Below are 21027 nucleotides of genomic sequence, written 5' to 3'. Positions count from 1 at the left end.
CGTATTCCTACTTTTTGATATTTATGTGCTTGAGCACTCAACCACGTAATCCCGAATGCTATCGTGTTACCCATCTTGTTTGCATAGACGACAAGCTTGACCAACTACATTTTCATAATTAATCAGTCCAAATTCCTTGATTAGTTTCAAGGGACCTTTCGCTACATAGTCTACGAGTTACCACTAAAAACTGATTTACTTAAATCTCGCGACGCTAACATATAAGTCTAACGGTGTTACCCGTTTCAATATTGTTTTCATTATTTTTTTCTTTTAATACGGATATATGTCACATATAGTCAAAACCATCTTTTATTCTTTCATAAAACACGTGATTAGGCATGTGAAACCTGTCTAACACTAAGAAGAAATGACACATCAACAGATGCGTCCTTTAGAAGAAACGTGTATGTGTGTGTGTGTGCGCGCGCGCGCGCGAGGGGCCTCTTCTAAGTGTCGCTTGTTCTGTTATGCTTCTCCTTCTGTTTTGATTGCGTGCTCGATTATCGCTGCTTCGAGTATCTTCCTATATCTGAGGAAGATATATTTTAAGGTTTTATTTCTTTCTTTTTCAATTTACTTTTGTAATTTCACATGTTTTGCACACCTTTCACCTTTATTCGATGTTCTTAGCAGACTGCATATTTTGTTTTTCTTGGTGGATGTCTTATTTGTGGAAAACCAAGAAACAAACAACAATTTTTCGTTCTTCAATTGAGGTTGAGTATCGAGCAATGACTTCTGGTACGTGTGAAATTTTGTGGCTTAAAGGATTAACTCGCAGTTTGGGTTTTGATCATGATGCTCATGTGGCTCTACATTGCGATAATCAAAATTGAAATTGATTGTCATTTTATTTAGGATGAGCTCGTTCGTGGCACTATTGCTCTGTCACATGTTGTATGCTTTACTTTAAGGTCAGTATACAAAGTTGTTATATTTACATGAAAGGGATTGAACTTCCTCCTCATCAACAATGAAGAATAATGAAAATATATACTTCCTCCGTTCAACTCCATTCTACCAGTATACTTTTTCACGTTTGTCAACACGTGTTTTACGCGCTAAATATCGTTAACTATGTATTTGCAAAAAATATAAAAGTTGGATATTTCTAATGTACTCGGAAAACCGAATTAAACAAGATCACACATGATATATTTTCACCTACTTATTGAAAGAAAATTGAAATTAAATAACTTATGAATAATGTACAAAATAAAAAGTAGTAGAGTGGAGTTGAATAGAGGAAGTAACTAGTTTCCGAAACCAAAGGGCTATCACAGAGAGTACGTGGATAAGAGTATAAACAAATGTAAAGTTGCATCTTATATTTTCGGAGAATGCCGTTTCCTTCTAAAATTACTGATCCCATTATCTAAATGCAGTGACGTAAATGCTTAATTAGCTTGACTTTAATGCTAAGAAGGGTAGATTAATTTAAGCACGTAAACAGCTTATGATAGGTCATACCGTCATACTCTAAATGAGGTCACTAATATCCAAAATTTAAATACTTAAAAAACTTGATTAACGAGTGTTTGTTAAGTAGGACACAATGACTGGCCCGAATTTCAGTACCCCATTTTTGATTCAAGCAGCCAATCACACTATCCTTCGTACGATACTAGCTTGTGTTTTTTACACAAATTCTTATTTCATACCGTCATATGAAAATGGTCAGACAGATACCATTTCTCCTCACAAAAAACTCATTTAGGGTATGAGTGGAAAAGCACATGGGGGTATCCCACTACCCATGTGCTTTTCACTTATGAGAGATTTTATTACGGTCTGAAATAAAGCGGTCTGAAGCAAAATAGACAGGTTTTTTTATTGGATTCTGGAATCTCATCTCATTATTTTTCTTTTCTTCTCCTTTTTATCTTCCCACGTCTTAATCCACCTACCGCTACCTAATTATGCCACAATATATAAAAAAAATAAAAAATACACTGATTTATCTCGATATTTTAAGCTTTATTTCTAATTTCACGAAATTTACTTTAAATCTACAAAAAAAAAATACCTAAAAGCACCCAACCAGCAAATGACCCAACAAAAAATAACTCTAATTGAACAATAAAAAAAACTTGAAATGACTAATTTAAAAGCACAGTTTATATTATTTACGTTAAAAAAAAAATCAATCATCAAAACTAAACTAAAACCAAGTAACAATAATACTAAAATGCACTTTATTTTTTCTCTTAATTATTAACCCGAAATTACCCGGATCCGAAATAACCCACCCACTTGACCGGACAGTGGCATGACCATATCAAAACAGATGCGAAACCCCAAATGGCCTGATCCGATATAACTTGAAAATGTGATCTAACCAAACTGACCTAATCTGAACTGACCTGACTCGACTGAGACAGACTGACCCGTTTATTTATCATATGGTGTCGGGTCGGGCCAGTTCGAGGCCCCTTTACAAAAAAAAATATACAAAATTTTACTCTTTTTTTTTGGTTAAATAAGAAAGACAGTGCATGAAAAATATAAAGAATTACTCTGTACAATTTTCAGGATAAAGTGAGTTAAAATAGCTCTAGGTTGAACAAAATTTGTAATCCGGAAACATCGCTTAATGAGTTGAATAATCCGTAATCAAAGCAAGTTGACATAATGTTAGGAAATGTTATAGTAATAATGTGAGTTAATAGTTTAGTATTTCTAATTGTGAGCAGTGTAACGCGGAGAGACGTAATCCACTTTGGTTAGGAAACGAAGTTGATTTGTTGCTCCGTTTCCAACATGACCTACTTTTGTCTAACATTTCGGTTGATTAACTTCATTGCGTAGGAGCAGGGGAGAGAGAACATATTAGTTTAGATTTGGCAGCTTGTCTGTTAGGCCCAAAATCTGGATATGGGCTGGTCTGGGGCAGCAGGTCTGAAAGCAGTGTGAGACGCAGGGCGTCAGGGAGCCAGGGTGGCAGCATCAGCGCATAATGCAAGACATGGGCTTTGATCCGCGTAGAAGCATACGGGAACTCTACCACCTGACGAAGTCCAATAAAGGAAAGTCCTATTCTATGTTATATTAGGAATAACTTGGAAGAAAAGTAAGGAACCCTAGCTGAACGAGCTACCCTATATAAGGGGCCTCAATACAAAGAAGGAAGATCATCAGAAAATACCAGAACTACACCCTAGCATTCATAGCAAAACACACGAACTGTACTTCCTCCCGAATTATAGTAAAAATCTTGGTGGGATTCCGTCTCCCCCCGTGGTTGTTTCCCAAATTGGGTTTTCCGCGTCACCAAAATTGCTTGTGTTCATTATTTACGTTGCGTATTCAAATTAGCATACAACTAACAACCAAATCACAATTCAGACCTAACGTTAAGACTACTTTAACCCTAAATTGGTAGAAATTTACCAAAACATTGTCACTGTGAATATGAGCCCTATTCATTACAAGTTAAAGATGTATAATAACCTTCTCAGTTCTGATTACAATATCACAAACGATAGGGCAAGTGGGGTGTTTCATTTATTTCTCGTTTGATTTGTCACTTGCATATTATGAAAAAGCAATATCCGTTTTCAGCTTATGACGGATAGTGTCGTTTTCAATGAGAATTTGTGTAGATTTGGAGTTCATGCTAAATTTGAATACGTTTTCCATTTTACACCATAATTATTATGTAAGACTATTGTATAATATTTTGATAATTTTGTAAAATTTGTATATCTTATTTAGGATTATCTTAATAATATCAGGGTCTTTGTTCATAGGTTAAGAAATAGGCCCTTCTTTATGAAAGATTGGAAGTTAAAATCAAACACGGGGCTACAACGAATGAAAGCCTAAAAGATCACATAACGTCATAACAATACGCCGCGAGAGATCAGTGTACTATATACTCGTTTAATATATTTAGTGCGTCCATATGAGCCCCATAGAGTCGTGGGCCCCTGTTCTGCGAACAATCCGAACTTGCATTCCGACAGACCTATCTTATTTATTACGTAATTTATTTTCGCTGTAGGATTTTTAACATACTGCGTCATTTACCATCCATCCACCCAATTCCAACCAACGTTGTAGACAACTGCCGCCGTCACCACCCTATCCCCACTGGTCAACCGCCCTTCCCTCCAACTCCAATAAATGCCGTTAAGATATGCTCAGAAATTAGATCGACAATATTGAAATCATGAATCACATAACTAAACAATAACATAACATTCTTAAAATCACCTAACCAATTGATTTACAATACCAATTAATCAAGAAACAATCAAATTGTATTTTTCATATACAATTCAAGAATATATTTAACACGAGAAAATCAAGACCTGTAGATACCTCATTACTGCACCTCCCACAAGCCACCCGGTGATGATTGGGCCGCTTGTTTGGTACCCGAACATTGTGTCTTGACATGGCACGAGGTATTCGAACAGTTCCAATTTCCCATAAAAATTGGTGGCGACTCCACAAATGCAAACTGATGCGTATGGCGGGACGATTAATAAACGACCTGATGCGAATATCGACCCCATGAAAGAGGTTGTGCTCAATTTAGAGGACCAAGCAAAACCACGCCCAAGTAATGCATATTCGCACGCAAAAATTGGATGGGCTCAAATAAAAGATAGGAAATATGTGCGATTAAAGCTCAAGAACCGCGAGAACCTTGAAACCGTGTGGGAACAAGAGGAATGCCGTGTGGGAACAAGAGAAAAGAGAGGAAAGTGGCGGCACCAAGGGGAGAGGAATTCCTACTTAGTTTTTTGCATTTTCAACCTAGTTTGAATAAAAGTTGACAAAAAGGTCTAGGTTGTAAGTTCTATGTATTCATTCATCCTAGAAGTTACAAACTAGCATTAAATGCTTGCTTGGAGGCCAAGGCTTTTGTCCTATATAAGGACCTAGCCTCCTCATTTGTAAACCATCCAAGAATTAAGAAAAACCTTTAGAGAGAGAAACTTGTGTTTCAATCTTTTTCAAAGAGTCGATGCTTTCGAGTCTTGCCTTGAACTAAGGACGCGCTCCGCGGTTTAAGTTGAATTACTTGACGCGTTTTCGAGTAATTCCCCATTGTTATCGTTATAGGTCTAGTGATAGCAAATATCCCATTGGGTCGATTTTCTTCACAAGAAGTCGAAACAAATATCCTTTTATTCTTGCACAACATAAACACAAAAAAAACCAAACAAAAAGACTTCCGCTTCGCCAATATCAGGCCAAGTGACACGAACTGGTCGGGTTGCACCTAGTGCATTCGGATCTTTCGCCTCACTTGATTTCACAATTAAATCTTCCGCTCCGTATACGCTTCAAGTGGTATCAGAGCTTCGGCTCTTGATCACCCCAGAAATATCAAGACGGTCCTAAGGAGGTCCCAATCAGTTAGTGGTTGAATATCCAACGCGATTGGTATTCAAAGGTTACACTCAACGAGGTAGTTGAGATTTAATCGATTGGATCTTGAAGGCACGGATTGAACAAAAAAAAAAAAAAACACAAAAATCACTGTTCACCATCAAAAAAAAAAAAAAGAGGAAATCCGAAACTTCAAACCAAGATTATCAAAAATGAATTTCGACGATCACAACTTTCTTAAGAGTCTCCAGAAGGCCTTAAAGAATTTACAAGAAAACGATTCCAAGTGGTTGCGTAGATGAGAACGAACCGTTGAAGAGTTCAAAGTGAGTGAACTACCCGAGTTCACGGGAGGCACGGACCCCGAGGACTACCTCGAATGGGAACGGAAAATCGAACGAATGTTTGATTTCAAAGTTCTAGATGACGCGAAACGCTGCAAGTACGCTATTCGGAGACTTAGTGGAGGGGCTTCACTATGGTACGAGAGTTTGAAAGCAAGGCGTGCTCGCGCTGGAAAAAAGAAATTATCATCTTGGGATTCTCTTAAACGCAAGTTGCGTAAGAAATATTTTCCAGCAACTTATACACTTACGACTTATCGTAAGATCGCCAATCTCAAACAAGGGAGTACGACGAATAGTGTTGGCGAACCCAAGTCGGCTGCCACCCCTAGTTCCGCGGCAAGAGCGCCCGATTCTAAGGGAACAAGTCTCTCCAAAGTACGATGTTTAAAGTGTCCGGGGTTTGGGCACTATCAAAGCGCGTGTCCAAATGAACGATTGAATACCTTGAGAGACGCCGTTGCTTATCGGGATGAGTTGTTTGATGAGGAGGAACAATTGAGTGATGCGTTCAATTTCGAAGAAAGAGAAAAGGACGAGATTATAGAGCCATTGAGTGACGATGATCAAATTAAAGATGTGATTGAAGATGACATATTTGCCAACTTGGATGAACCTCATGCGGGAGGTACTTCTTTATTTGATCCAAATCTACCAATTGTTTTTGATGAAGAATTGGAAGACGTTTATGACGAAACTCACATGGAAGAAGGTGATCGTACAAGTTATGACGATGTAACTCAAGACAATCCTAATCTTGTGCCAATCTCGGATGAGGAAATCAAGGATGTTTTCCCCAAGGAACTACCCGCTGGTTTACCATCTATTAGAGGGATCGAACGCCAAACTGATCTCATTCCCGAAGCTTCGTTACCGAACAAAGCGGCCCATCGATGCAACCCAATGGAAACAAAAGAGTTACAACGGCAAATGGAGGAGCTAATGGATCGAGGCTATGTTCGTGAAAACCTGATTCCATGTGCCGTCCCTACTCTACTTGTCCCAAAGAAGGATGGGACGTGGCGAATGTGCATTGATAGTCAGGCCATGAACAAAATAACTATCAAGTATCGTTTTCCTATCCCAAGGCTTGATGACATGCTTGATGAGTTACATGGATCCGAGATCTTTTCTAAGATCGACTTGAGGAGTGGTTATCACCAGATGCGAATGAGAAAGAGGGATAAGTGGAAAACCACGTTCAAGACTAGACATGGGTTATACGAGTGGATCGACATGTCATTCGGATTAACCAATGCTCAGAGTACTTTTATGCTACGCATGAACAAGGTACTCAAACGTTTCTTAAGCAGATTTGTTGTCGTCTATTTGGATGACATTTTGAGGTACAGTCGAATTGAGGAAGAACATTTCATACACCTTCGAGAGGTGTTCGACATACTTCGAGGGCAGAAACTCTATGGAGAGAAGGAGAAGTGGTCGTTGTGGGTCAAGAGTGTTATCTTTCTCGACTATATGGTATCTAAAGACAGGGTTTCGGTGGAACAAATCAAAATTGAAGCAATCAAGGCATGGCCTACTCCTAAGACCACCACGGAGGTCCGATCATTTCATGGACTCGCATCATTCTATCGGAGGTTCATTCGGGACTTTAGTTCCATTACTAGTCCTATCACCAAGTGTACGGAAAGGGGAATCTTCGTATGGACCCCGACTGCTCAAAAGGCGTTCGAGACGATTATTCAAAAACTTTGCGAGGCACCTTTATTGGCACTCCCAGATTTCACTCAACCATTCGAGATGGAATGTGACGCAAGCGGCATTAGAATTGGAGCCGTACTAATACAAGGAAAGCGACCCATCGCTTATTTCTCCGAGAAATTGAATGAAGCCCGGCTCAATTACTCAACGTACGACAAGGAATTTTATGCTATCGTGAGAGCTCTTTAACATTGGAGTCACTACCTTTGGCCGAGTCATTTCATCCTATACTCGAACCGCGAATCACTGAAGCACATCAATGGACAACAAAAGTTAAACCCACGGCATGCCAAGTGGGTGGAGTTCCTACAATCCTTTCACTTTTCATCAAAGTATAAACGTGGTAAGAGTAATATGGTGGCCGGTGCTCTCTCACGATGGTACTCATTATTGAACGTGCTCGATGTCCGATTACTTAGATTTGAGGCATTGAAGGGTTACTACGAGCATGATCCCGACTTTGGAGAAACCTTCGAGATTTGCAAGTCCGGAACTCGTGATGAGTTCATTATTCCAGATGGTTTCCTCTTCAAAGGTAATAGACTTAATGTTTCAAAACTTCCAACTCGGGAACTCCTTATTTGAGAAGCTCATGAAGGTGGACTTGGAGGACATTTCGGGGTAAACAAAACTGTAGATATTCCCAAAGAGCATTTTCATTGGCCCCAACTGCAGAGAGTCATGCAGGATGTGATACGAAGGTGGGAACCATATCAAGTCAAAGAACCGTATCAATCACCAATTGACAAATACATTGATGAGAAGCTACATGGTGGGAGCTCTAATTTCTTATTGAGGTCAATTTTCATGGAAGCTCATGATGATCTTGTTGTTTCAAGCAACCACTATTTGGATGTCGGTAGAATTGTGCATAAAAGGTGGTGGGAAGGAAATCACAAGAAAGTAAAACGCAAGGAAAGATGGCACAAAATGGTTTTGACTTACAATAATCATTACAATTTCAAATCACTGGAGATGGATAAACATGAAGACTACATTGAAGATGATGAGTTGAAGAAGAGATCAACGGGGTGCGTAAATTGCTTCATGTTCTTAATCAAGTTTGAATCTAACTTCCAGATTTGTTTTGATCCTGGTGGCATCAAATATGATTCGATTATGTGCTCGGGTTTGTTTGGGTTTGTAATATTCATCTTTGATCCCGGCATACTGAGGCCAAGAATTGAGGACAATTCTTTTTTTTAAGGGAGAGAATTTGATGCGTATGGCGGGACGATTAATAAACGACCTGATGCGAATATCGACCCCATGAAAGACCCGCGAGAACCTTGAAACCGTGTGGGAACAAGAGGAATGCCGTGTGGGAACAAGAGAAAAGAGAGGAAAGTGGCGGCACCAAGAGGAGAGGAATTCCTACTTAGTTTTTTGCATTTTCAACCTAGTTTGAATAAAAGTTGACAAAAAGGTCTAGGTTGTAAGTTCTATGTATTCATTCATCCTAGAACTTACAAACTAGCATTAAATGCTTGCTTGGAGGCCAAGGCTTTTGTCCTATATAAGGACCTAGCCTCCTCATTTGTAAACCATCCAAAAATTAAGAAAAACCTTTAGAGAGAGAAACTTGTGTTTCAATCTTTTTCAAAGAGTCGATGCTTTCGAGTCTTGCCTTGAACTAAGGACGCGCTCCGCGTTTTAAGTTGAATTACTTGACGCGTTTTCGAGTAATTCCCCATTGTTATCGCTATAGGTCTAGTGATAGCAAATATCCCATTGGGTCGATTTTCTTCACAAGAAGTCGAAACAAATATCCTTTTATTCTTGCACAACATAAACACAAAAAAAACCAAACAAAAAGACTTCCGCTTCACCAATATCACGCCAAGTGACACGAACTGGTCGGGTTGTACCTAGTGCATTCGGTTCTTTCGCCTCACTTGATTTCACAATTAAATCTTCCGCTCCGTATACGCTTCACAAACGCTTGTTCCCAAGATCCCCCCGTGGCCCCATTCTCCACAAAACCTGCTATAATCAGCCCGTTTCTTTTGGATCAAAATTCACCATGGTTAGAATCCGTCTTCAGATTGATACTTGACGTATACGAACATTCAAAACTAAGTTTTGGATGCTGGTTATTTATCTTTAAGGCGGTACATCGAAAACACTGTTGCGGTGTCCCATTATGCTATAGGACAGCGTGGTGCCATCACGCTGATGGTTGGGTATTTATGATCGGGACTGAGTTCGGATACAAAGTTGTCTAATTAACCCAATAGTTTAAACTGAAGAAAGTATCAGTTTTATATACGGCGGCGACAAGGTTGGATATTTTGATGGCATTGAGGGAGACCAAGTTGTCAAACATGGTGGTACTAAGAGAAAGGGAGGAGTTCGGAGGAAGTTGGTAGGTTAGAAAAGATAGAGAGGGAAAAAAAATCAGAGGGAGAATGAGTGGGCAAATGAGAAGGTTAGGATGGTCAAAAGTGTACTGCAATGAGTAAAATGTGTACTGCGAAAATTAGCACCCATCGTTCCTATGGTATGGTAATGATAACAAGGAGAGTCCAATGTTGTTTTCTTGGGAGACAATTTGCAGAGCAAGAAGTCAGGGGGGTCTAGGACTGAGAGATTTCCATGCTTGGAATCTTGCTGCTATAGGGAAGTATGCTTGGTGGGTGACCAAAAAGACTGACCATCTTTGGGTTAAATGGGTGCATGCCATCTACATAAAGAATACAAGCTGGAATGAGTATGAACCTGGAAGTGGCAGTAGCTGGGCTTGGCGTAAAATATGCCAGGTTAAGCATTTACTTAAAGACTACATTTTCAGTGAGGATACAGAGCATTATAACAGTCAGGCAGGCTATCAGGTGCTGAAACCAGAGATGGACAAGGTAACCTGGTATCCATGGGTGCTAAATCAGTGGATCATTCCTAAACAAAACTTTTTATGTTGGTTGATTGCTCATCAGAGATTAACTACTCAGGATAGGCTGTTAAGAATGCACATCATACAGAGTAATAGGTGTTTCCTGTGTGGATTACAGGAAGAGTCCCATGATCATCTCTTCTTTTCCTGTATTTTCAGTCACAGATGCAAGGTGTTGGTTGCCAATTGGTGTATGATTGAACTTCCAAGCCTGGAAGTGGTTCAGTGGTGGGTTCAGCTACGTGAACATAGTGCTTGCAGGAAGAAACTCATTGCGGTAATATTAGCTAGTCTAATGTATAACATCTGGAATGCACGGAACATCAGCAGGGTGGATGGATATGTCAGTATGCCTGGTTGCATTCTGCAGCGGGTCAAGATTGAGGTGCAAATGAGGTTGGGGCAGTTACAGATTAAAAGTAGAAATACTAGGGCTCTAAATTGGATTGAATACATTAGGCAGCATTAATTTGTATGCGTATGTATGTATGAATTGACTATTGTGTAATGTATGGGAAACCATTGATTCTAATGAGAAGCTTACCTTTACCCAAAAAAAAAAAAAAAAAAAAAAAAAATTAGCACCCATTTATTATTACTATTAATGAGATGGAAAATGCATTATAAAGCCATTATTTATAGTACAATTATTTTACAGGTGTATTATGATCCCCATCGTCTAGTACCAAAAATAAATACCTAAAATAACTAACAGAAGCTATTGGAAGTAGGGTCGATCGCCACAGGGAGGCTATTATATCTATCTACTATCTAAGTCTGTTACGGTAACAAACAGGGGTTTTGAATTTGTTTTCTAAACTAAAAGGATTAAGGCAAAGAGAATAAGAGCAGTAAAAGCAGAGAGAAACAAAGTATGTGATCAGATAAAGGAAAGTCTGTTAGGATGTCGGTTCACCATGGCAGTTAATCAATTCAATCATAAATAGCTCAGACGGTCTAATGTGAGAAGGGTATAAGAAAGGTCATCTCGGTCCACTTTCTGCCCTAAGATACAACTAACTTAACTCTCGTCCTCATTAGTGTAGTCTTACTGTTCAAAACAGGTCTATTCATTCCAATCTCTCGATCTAGGTCTGAATTTAGCCAAATTAACTGATTTAGAAGCGTGCATTCAACTAAACGATTACAATTATATTGTCATAAAGCAGTTCTCACGATTCAATCATCTAACCTATTCATAACCTCATTTATTCACTACCATGGCTCCCCTAATCCTAACATGGAGAGATTTAGCTACTCATATTATTGATGAAATTAATAACAACAATAAATGGAATAACAAAAGACATGATATGAGGATTAATAAAGAGGAATAACATAAACTAATTAACAAAAATGATTAAAACAGTAACTATAAGATATATACTTAAAGAAGCAAAAGAGAATTAATGATTAATTAAGGAGGAAAGAATGATTACAAAGTTGAGAATCCGACAATAAGAACAAGATCAACGTCGAAAAGAGAGAAAGATAAAAGTCTGCTTAAGAGAGAGTAATTAAGAGAGAAAACAGAATACTTTAGACCTAATTACGTCTTCCCTTATATAGGGGAGATATTTATAAAATAAATTGAAATACTAATTAATATAATCACGGAATAAACTCCCGTGATAAATAGCAAGTTACTCGATCGAAGGAATTGAAAATCGTCGATCGAGCACTATACCAGCGATTCCTCTCGATCGAACAATATGGCCTTCGATAGAGTAAACTCCAAATACTTCATTTCGATCAAGTAAAGCAGGGATTCGATCGAGCTTCCTTAACCACCAAAACCTCTCGATCGAACAGAAAACCATTCGATCGAGGACTTAGCCACTGAACCAGCTTGACACTTCATTTGGTTAACTTCCAAATCTTCCTTCACGCTTCCCAAGGCACGGCAATTCTGCTCAAAACCTTCCATCTCCACAAATGCATGCTAAGGGGACTGAATAAAGCACGATTTTACTACTTTCAGGTTTGTTCCTGCAAATGAGGCAAAACAAACCAAAGTAGCTTATTCGGGGCATTTTGCAATACAAAACTATGAAAACGACATGGAAATGCGTGCAATAAGAGGCCAAAAAGGACTATATAAATTGCACATATCAAATCTCCCCAAACCGAACCGTTACTCGTCCTCGAGTAAACTAAATGCAAACTAATGGAACGGATAAGAAACCTCAGACCTAGCTATAACTTGTCCACTTAAACTGTTTAATGCAAATGAAACTGACACTTATAACTACAACAGCCAAGCGCAAACGAGTTGTATGATGTCTATAAATAAGCTGAACTGTCGACCTTGCGAGACCTTTAAAATTGGACTCACACGGGTCACTCTTCTCTCATGAAGCAAAGGGTAAGCATTTGAGTGTAAGAGAGAAGAAAAGTGGACGCTCACCTAGACTACGACCCACACAAACATGCTTGCAACAAAAATGATAGACAATTCTAATCACCATACATACATTTCAACCAAACAATGTCTGTCACAGCCGAGGGCTTACAATAGTTATGGGAAAGTGAGGCTATTGGTAAGAATAGACAAAACAAATTGATGTAAAACCGGGTACCAATTTGGTGTGAATTTTAGACACAAAAAGGGGCCTGATTTGGTGAAGTGTTTTGAGTGATATTTTTGTGTTTTTTGAGTTTAGTTTGCAGCGGAAAATGTTAAGTAAAATGGATATGGATTAGCTAAGAAACCTCGCAAGATAAATCAACTAAAACTAAAATCTCCAACCAAGACCACACAGGAACAAGGAGGGAAACAGAGGATATTTCAACCAAGAACACACAGTAAACAAGGATGAAATAAGGCGCCAACCTCGCAAGGAAGACAAGAACACTCGCAAGCATTCAAAGTTTGAGAAAAGTTCTCAACACTTAGGATTATATTTCTGAAATTGGATGATTTACAAAGGGGTATTCCGGCCCTTATATATCAAAAGATGTGCTTGGGCTCCAAGGCAACATTAAATGCTAGGGGCAATTTCCTAAGTGTGCTTGGGCTCCAAGGCATTATTTAAGACTATGTAGAAAAATATGCTAGATTTTTGTAAAAACTAGGTGAGGAAGACTAGATTCACCCTCTCCCTTGGGCGGCACTCTTCTTCTTTTGGACGACACTTCTTGGGCCCTCACGGGTTTGAGCTAGCTTGTGCTAATACCGACGAACTTGACTTCACATTATTTCTTGATGGACTGTAGGAATACGACTTATTGAGCAGTTGAACTATCAAAGGACGTCAAACTTATCATTGTGACTTAGCTCGCATTTCTTTTAGCGCCAAAATAAGGATTTGGACCAGCGTTAAGTGAGAGTGCGCTAGAGCTCGACATTGCTCCTACATCATTCTCTCCTTCTTCAAAAGAATTTGTCCTCAAAATTTTATCATCCAAGTATGGAGATAGATCACCAATATTGAAAGTAGCACTTATACCACCATATTCATCAGGGAGTTCAATTTTGTAAGCACTTTCACCATAGCGCTCAAGTACTCGAAACGGACCATCGACCCTTGGCATTAACTTGTTCTTTCGCTTCGAGGGAAAATTTTCTTTGCGAAGATGTAACTAAACAAGATCTCCCACCTTGAAAGTAGGTTGATTTCGATGCTTATTAGCTTTGTCCTTGTATCTTGCATTAGCCTTCTCAATTTGAGCTTTGATTTGCTCACAAGTACGCAAGAATGCAGCTTGTCTTTCCTTAGCTTCAAAACTTACCATCTTCTTCTTTGGAATAGGAATAAGATCAAAAGGGGATAAGGATTTACCCCATAAACGATCTCAAATTGTGCACGGCCAGTAGTCATAGACGGTGTATGATTATTGGCAAACTCAGCATGTGCCAACTTCACATCCCAATCCTTTGTGCTCTTACTCACTAAACATCGTAACAAACTTCCAAGAGTTCAATTTGTCACCTCCGTTTGACCATCAGTTTGGGGATGGTGAGAAGTACTAAATAACAACGTAGTACCAACCAAACGCCACAATGTCTTCCAAAAGTAGCTTAAAAACTTAGTGTCTCTATCGGAAACAATAGTTTTTGGAATGCCATGTAGACGAACAACTTCCTTGTAATACAACTCAACAACTTTAGAAGCGTCATCATTTTTGTGACATGGTATGAAATGAGCCATTTTTGAGAATCGATCAACCACTACCATGATTGAATCTTTACCTCTTTGAGTTCGAGGCAACCCAATAATAAAATCCATGCTTACCTCGTCCTAGGGTTGTGTAGGAACTGGTAAGGGAGTGTAAAGCCACTTAGTGAATGAACTCTTCGACATTTGGCATGTAGCACACCTCGCTATCACATCTTGTACATCCTTGAGCATCTTAGGCCAGTAGAAGTGCTCTCCAAGAATGTCATAAGTCTTATTGACGCCAAAGTGTCTAGCCAGCGCTCCTCCATGTGCCTCTCTAACCAGTAGCTCTCGAATTGAGCTCTTAGGGACACAAAGTTTGTTTCCTTTGAATAAATAACCTTCTTGAACCAAGAATAAATTAGTAGGACTAATTAGTTCATTTGAAAAATCTGGATCATCTTTGTACAACTCTTTCAAATTGCTCAAATCCAAGTAACCTTGCATCGAGTGCAACAAGCAAACATTGCCTCCTTGAAAGCGCATCAGCCACAACATTAGAGTTTCCCATCTTATACTTTGAAGAAAAGGTAAAAGATTGTCAAAACTCTACCCATTTGGCATGTCTTGCATTCAACTTTTGCTTTCCATGAATGTGCTTTAGAGCCTCGTGATCAGAATGCAGAACAAATGGTATTGGGCAAAGATAATGAGCCCAATGATCCGGTGCTCACACAATCTCATAGAACTCCTTGTCATAGGTGGAATACTTCACCCTTGCTCCACCCAATTTCTCACTAAAGAATGCAATATGTCGTTTCTCTTGGATTAGAACAGCTCCAACTCCAACTCCGCTAGCGTCGCATTCAACTTCGAATAATTTGTCGAAGTTGGGCAAAGCTAGAATAGGTGCTGAACACAAATTATCTTTGATCTCATCAAATGCTTTTTGTGCGCTTGGATTCCACACAAACTCTCCTTTCTTTGTTAGCTCGGTGATAGGTGCAACAATAGAGCTAAAATTCCGAATGAACCATCGATAAAATGAAGCCAATCCATGAAAACTCCTAACTTCAGTCGTTGTTTTAGGAATAAGCCATGATCGAATTGCTTCCACTTTTGAAGGATCAACGCTCACTCCTTCTTCTCCAAAAATGTAACCAAGAAAGGTCACACTGGGCACCATGAACATACATTTCTCGAGCTTTCCATAAAGTTTCTGTTCTCTTAGCTTCTCAAATACCTTCCTCAAATCCTCCAAGTGTTGTTCCTTATTTTTGATGTAAATATGAATGTCGTTGATAAGTGCATTTTATATAGTCCTTTTTGGCCTTTCTATGCACGTATTTCTATGCTATTATCGTAGTTTTATGCTACGAAATGCCCCGAATATGCTACTTTGGTGTGTTTTGTTCTATTTGCAGGAATGGACCAGAAAGTAGTAAAATCAAGCCTTTTTACCGTCTGTTTTGCATGCATTTGGAGGAAGAGTGAATTTGGAGCGGAAATGATGCTGCAATGGGATGCGTGAAGGCGTTCCGAGAGCTAAATAATCAAGTCAAAGCTGAAAACTAACGAACAAGTAGCTGTTGGAGTCATAGTTCACTCGATCGAGTACTCTACTTGTCGATCGAGTGGTTTTGGATCAAATAATAGGTTGATCCAGTACTTTCTTTACACGATCGAACATTGTCTATTTAGTGTTTACTCGATCGAGTATTTATTCTGCTCGATCGAATGATTTGAGTCTGATTCTGCTCGATCGAGTGGTTTTAAATCACTCGATCGAGTGGTTTCTCTAATGGTCTCGAGCTTTTTGTTTTATTTCGTCATTAGGGTTAATAAAATCGTCTTTCCTATAAATAGGAAGACGATAGAACAATTTAATCATCATCTAATATTGGATCGAACGATGCTTTTCTCCTTTTACTTTGTTCTTCTCTTTATTTCCGGATCTACTGTAACTAATTCTTTTCCCTTTCTCTCATTTTATTTAATGTTTATTTCTCTCTTTATTTCTATTCTTCCCACTATTATGTCTAGCTAATTTCTCTGCTAGGATTAGGTGATTCGATGGATTGTCGTTAATTGCTAATTAGATTCATAGGTTGTCGTTGTTGTTTTAGTCTATGTTGTTTATCACTGCTATAATTGTATCCTGCTAGTTGAGTCGACATAATTAGCCTTTTAATTTTGGTAAGCCTTGACCTGGACCGGAAGGTTGGAAAGGGTGAGACCTGCAGTGAACAATAGAATGCTTTAATGAGGGCGGAAGCTAAGCTAATAGTATTTTAGGGCGAATTGAGACCGGAATGAGATATTCGTTGCCCCTTAGACCGACACCTCGACTAATCTGTGACCTTGAGTGCAATTGACTGACGTTCATTGATGACACGATATCCTAGTTTCCTCTCTTTCTTGCTAATTTCTCTTGTCTTTATTTTTCTTGCCTTAGTCTCTCTAGTTTAGTCAAAACAACCAAAACCCCCACACTGTGACATTAGACAGACCGAATAGATAAGTAGATAGTGACCGCCTCCCTGTGGAGTTCGACCCTACTTACCGCTGACTTCTGTTAGTAGTACTTAGGTATTTATTTTTGGTACTGAAACGACGGTATCAAATTTTGGCGCCGTTGCCGGGGAGGCAACTACTTTATTTATTTGGTTAATTCTGTCTGATTTTAGCCTCAAGGGATTTTTCCCTTGAGGTCGTTCTAATCTTTTTTTCTTTAGTGTTGTTTTGATAGGCCTTATAGGTCCTACCTAGACAGTTCTAGGTAAAAGATCGTCAAAGGGAAGGCTTGAGTACCTTTGACCCGTCACCTATGTTCCATTATATGGCGAACATGTGATTTACTACGGGAGATGTGATGCTGCTGAGCACAATGCAGCTTTTTGCTTAGCTGAAAATGACGAGGTTTATGAATTCAAGCAGCGTAGACGAGCTAGTCAACTTTCTGTGGTTGTGCCGCCACATCCACCCTATCAACGAGGCTACCAACAGCCTCCGTTTGTCTGGCCACCACAACAACAAGTTCCTCCTGATATACGGAAAGAAGAGATTGCGGAGCTGAAATCTTTGTTGAAGACACTTGCATCCAAAAGACAAGAGTATGATAGACGTATATGAAAGATCATAGATCCATATTAGACTCTCTAATAAAATAAATTTATCTCATAAATTGTAGTTTATGTGATCTATGTAACATGCATGCTAATATGAAAGCATAAAAAGAAAGTATAAGGAAAAACAATTTCCTTACATTGAATATATGGTAAAATGGGCACAAATTAGTTCTCCTTACTAATTTGTTCTTGAGCTAAAATGATGTGGATGATCCTCCTTGAAAAACCTTCAACTAGAAAGTCTCCTCCAAGTAGCACCCAAGAACTACCCAACAATATTAACAAGTATGAACTAGTAACTTATTAATATGTGCCCTTGATAATAATACTAGTAATATTACTAACTTTTCTTAGTAATAGTGTATACTAGAGAATTATTGTAGAGAGATAGAAGAAGTTTGTTCACATGGAAAAATGAAATGAATTGTGTAAAGAGGTAGTGTGAAGTAGTGAACAAATATATTGAGTGTGTAAGGAGGAAAAGGAAGTGGCGGGTGGAGTCATCAAGTGGACACATTTTTTTGTCTTATAATTTTATCTTACATCACATGCAAAATCTAGTATAAGATATATATTATGGTAGTATACAAAATAAGGTAAAATGATTATGTGAGTAATCATCCATTACACTTATTTTACACGGTCCACATGACCATATACAAGTCCATGTTGGTTTTTATATTTGTCGCACAAATCCGTGTAATTTTAATTTTAAACATCGTATCATGTTTAAATGCTTCCATAATTAATTCGTCCAATTCACTCCGTAAATATACGTGTACCACTACACATATTATTTACGTACTAATATTAATCACATTAATCAATTAGTACTATTTTAGTAAATTAACAGTTAATTAACTAAAACTCATTTCCCAAAACTTATTATTTAATTATCGCATAATTAAATAATAACTGCCGCTCCTCGAGTTCGCAACTCGAATTCTCTCTAATAATAATCGACTAACCTCTTAGTCTATAAATCAAGGGACTAAATAAATTGTATCTCATACAATTAATTAGTTATCAATTGGGGTTCGTTCCTTTAGGTGTGACCGAAAGGGGTAAGTTGATCACCGCCGTCTCACGACAATAACGTCAAACTCTAGTCAGCCAACCATTATCGATTTACGTTAATCAACTGACGAGGATCAAATAATTAAATATCTGATGATATTCTATTAATGAGATTTATTATGTTAATGCGCTTTTGTGGAGGACACTAACTCCAACAATCTCCCACTTGTCCGACACAAGGTGTGCGCTACCAATTCTCTTGTCCGTTTTGATCTCCCACTCAATGCAAGGTGTCTTTCAGGTCGCACTTGCACATGAACACATCGCGAGTGGTTTTCTTGATCGGGAGTGTGACTACCTGACCGGAAAAATCTCTCACAGATTACTTCCGAGCGTGGCCACGCATTTGTAGTCATTAACTCCTCGAGTGGCCTTGAGATATAGTTACCCAACGTGGGTGGACAATTCCCTGTATGCCCTATCTATCCTATTGCACAATACAGCTCACCATGACCTAGTAAATGCCCTTTTGGCCTCCTTTCATGGCACGAACTAGGACAAAAACCAAAGTCACTCGGAAACTGCACCTGCTCAGATAATAGTCTCCAGTCAAAAGAATCGACTCATTAGAACATCTTAGAGATCCCCGCCACGACTAGGCGTCTATACTAGAACTTAGGGACTCTCTAAATGGTCACTGTCCGGCAAGATGTCACACACTCTGCCTATGTAATCGACCAGTCATCACATATGACCTTATGGTGTTGAACAACCATCAATCGACTTACAATCTAGTCACTCCGAGACGTCACCTCATTAAGTGACTAGGGACAAAATACAATGTTCATCTTAATCACTTGAATAGTGTTCAACATTGTCTCCACAACTTATTCAGATAAACAAGGTATTAAAATTTAGTCACACTAAATAAAGATTCATAAAAGAATGAATACGAAAACAATGAATATGATTATCATATATATAATAAAATATACACTATCCAATTATTACATATCCATAATCTAAAGAAAATCTGGTACTCGTCTCAATCCCATAGAGACGACATGACCATCATGCTTAGCCTTTGATAAAGGCTTGGTTAAAGGATCAGCAATGTTGTCATCTGCCCAACCTTACAAATGTCAATTTCCTTTCTTTCTACATAATCTCTAATTACATGGTATTTCCTTTCAATGTGTCTAAATTTGTTACTAGACTTAGGCTCTTTGGCTTGAAAAATAGCTCCACTGTTATCACAATATAGAGTGATAGAATCTTTGGCGGAATGGACTACTCCTAGCCCCTCCATGAATTGCCTAATCCAAACAGCTTCCTTCGCAGCCTCAGACGCTGCAAGGTACTTAACCTCTGTTATAGAATCAGCAGTAACACTTTGCTTGAAGCTCTTCCAGCAAACAGCTGCTCCATTTAGCATAAACACGTAGCCGAATTGGGATTTCATGTCATCCCGATCGGTTTGGAAACTTGCGTCCGTGTAACCTCTTACACACAACTCAGTTTCTCCTCCAAACACTAAGAACGAATCCTTAGTTCTTCTCAAGTACTTAAGGATGTTCTTTACGGCTATCCAGTGACTCTCACCAGGCTTGGCTTGATACCGACTTGTCATGCTCAAGGCATACGCAACGTCGGGACGAGTGCAAATCATATCATACATGATAGACCCAACAGCGGAAGCATAAGGGACGGTCTTCATGTGTTCAATTTCCTTAGGGGTAGAGGGAGACTGTGACTTGCTCAAAGTAATCCCTTGGCCCATAGATAGAAATCCTCTTCCGGAGTCTTTCATATTGAACCGGTCAAGAACTTTGTCAATATAAGCTTCTTGACTCAAAGATAGTATCCTCTTGGACCTATCCCTATAGATCCGGATACCTAAGATTCGTTGTGCCTCTCCCAAGTCCTTCATTTGGAAGTGTTTCCCTAGCCACTCCTTAAAGGAAGTGAGCGATGGAATGTCATTCCCAATGAGCAATATGTCATCCACATATAGGACAAGGAATACAACCTTACTCCCACTAAACTTCATGTATAAACACGGTTCTTCCACACTTCTAGTGAAACCGTATTGTTTAATGACATGATCAAAGCGATGATTCCAACTCCTAGATGCTTGCTTAAGACCATAAATGGACTTCTTGAGCTTACACACCTTCTTAGGGTTAGATGTATCCACAAAACCTTCGGGTTGTATCATGTACACCTCTTCTTCTAGAATCCCATTCAAGAAGGCGGTTTTGACATCCATTTGCCAAATCTCATAATCATGAAATGCGGCAACCGGTAAGATTATCCTAATGGACCTAAGCATAGCGACTGGAGCGAAGGTTTCATCATAGTGTAAACCATGAACTTGGGTGAAACCTTTTGCCACCAATCTAGCTTTGTAAACATCCACATGTTTATCCGCGCCGAGTTTAATTTTGTATATCCATTTACACTGAAGAGGTCGCACTCCT

The 21027-nt window shown here is 38.9% G+C and overlaps 2 protein-coding genes across 2 annotated transcripts; both read right to left on the bottom strand.

Annotated features, from left to right (window-relative positions):
* Positions 1-14543: 14543 nt before the first annotated feature.
* Positions 14544-14960, bottom strand: LOC141607761 (uncharacterized). The gene has a single exon (XM_074427111.1). It carries the CDS (start codon positions 14958-14960, stop codon positions 14544-14546), a length of 417 nt encoding a protein of 138 aa, XP_074283212.1.
* A 172-nt stretch (positions 14961-15132) lies between these two features.
* Positions 15133-15588, bottom strand: LOC141607760 (putative mitochondrial protein AtMg00860). Its single transcript, XM_074427110.1, has one exon. It carries the CDS (start codon positions 15586-15588, stop codon positions 15133-15135), a length of 456 nt encoding a protein of 151 aa, XP_074283211.1.
* Between the last annotated feature and the right edge of the window lie 5439 nt (positions 15589-21027).

This window comes from Silene latifolia, chromosome 10 (assembly GCF_048544455.1).
Source record: "Silene latifolia isolate original U9 population chromosome 10, ASM4854445v1, whole genome shotgun sequence".
Taxonomy (NCBI): Eukaryota; Viridiplantae; Streptophyta; class Magnoliopsida; order Caryophyllales; family Caryophyllaceae; genus Silene; species Silene latifolia.
Note: the sequence above shows the minus strand (reverse complement) of the source record. Positions and strands in the feature narration are given on the sequence as shown.

What these genes read in the sequence shown, in the direction of transcription:
- LOC141607761 (XM_074427111.1), bottom strand. Translation starts at nt 14,960, where the DNA reads ATGTTGTGGCTGATGCGCTTTCAAGGAGGCAATGTTTGCTTGTTGCAC.
- LOC141607760 (XM_074427110.1), bottom strand. Translation starts at nt 15,588, where the DNA reads ATGGTGCCCAGTGTGACCTTTCTTGGTTACATTTTTGGAGAAGAAGGA.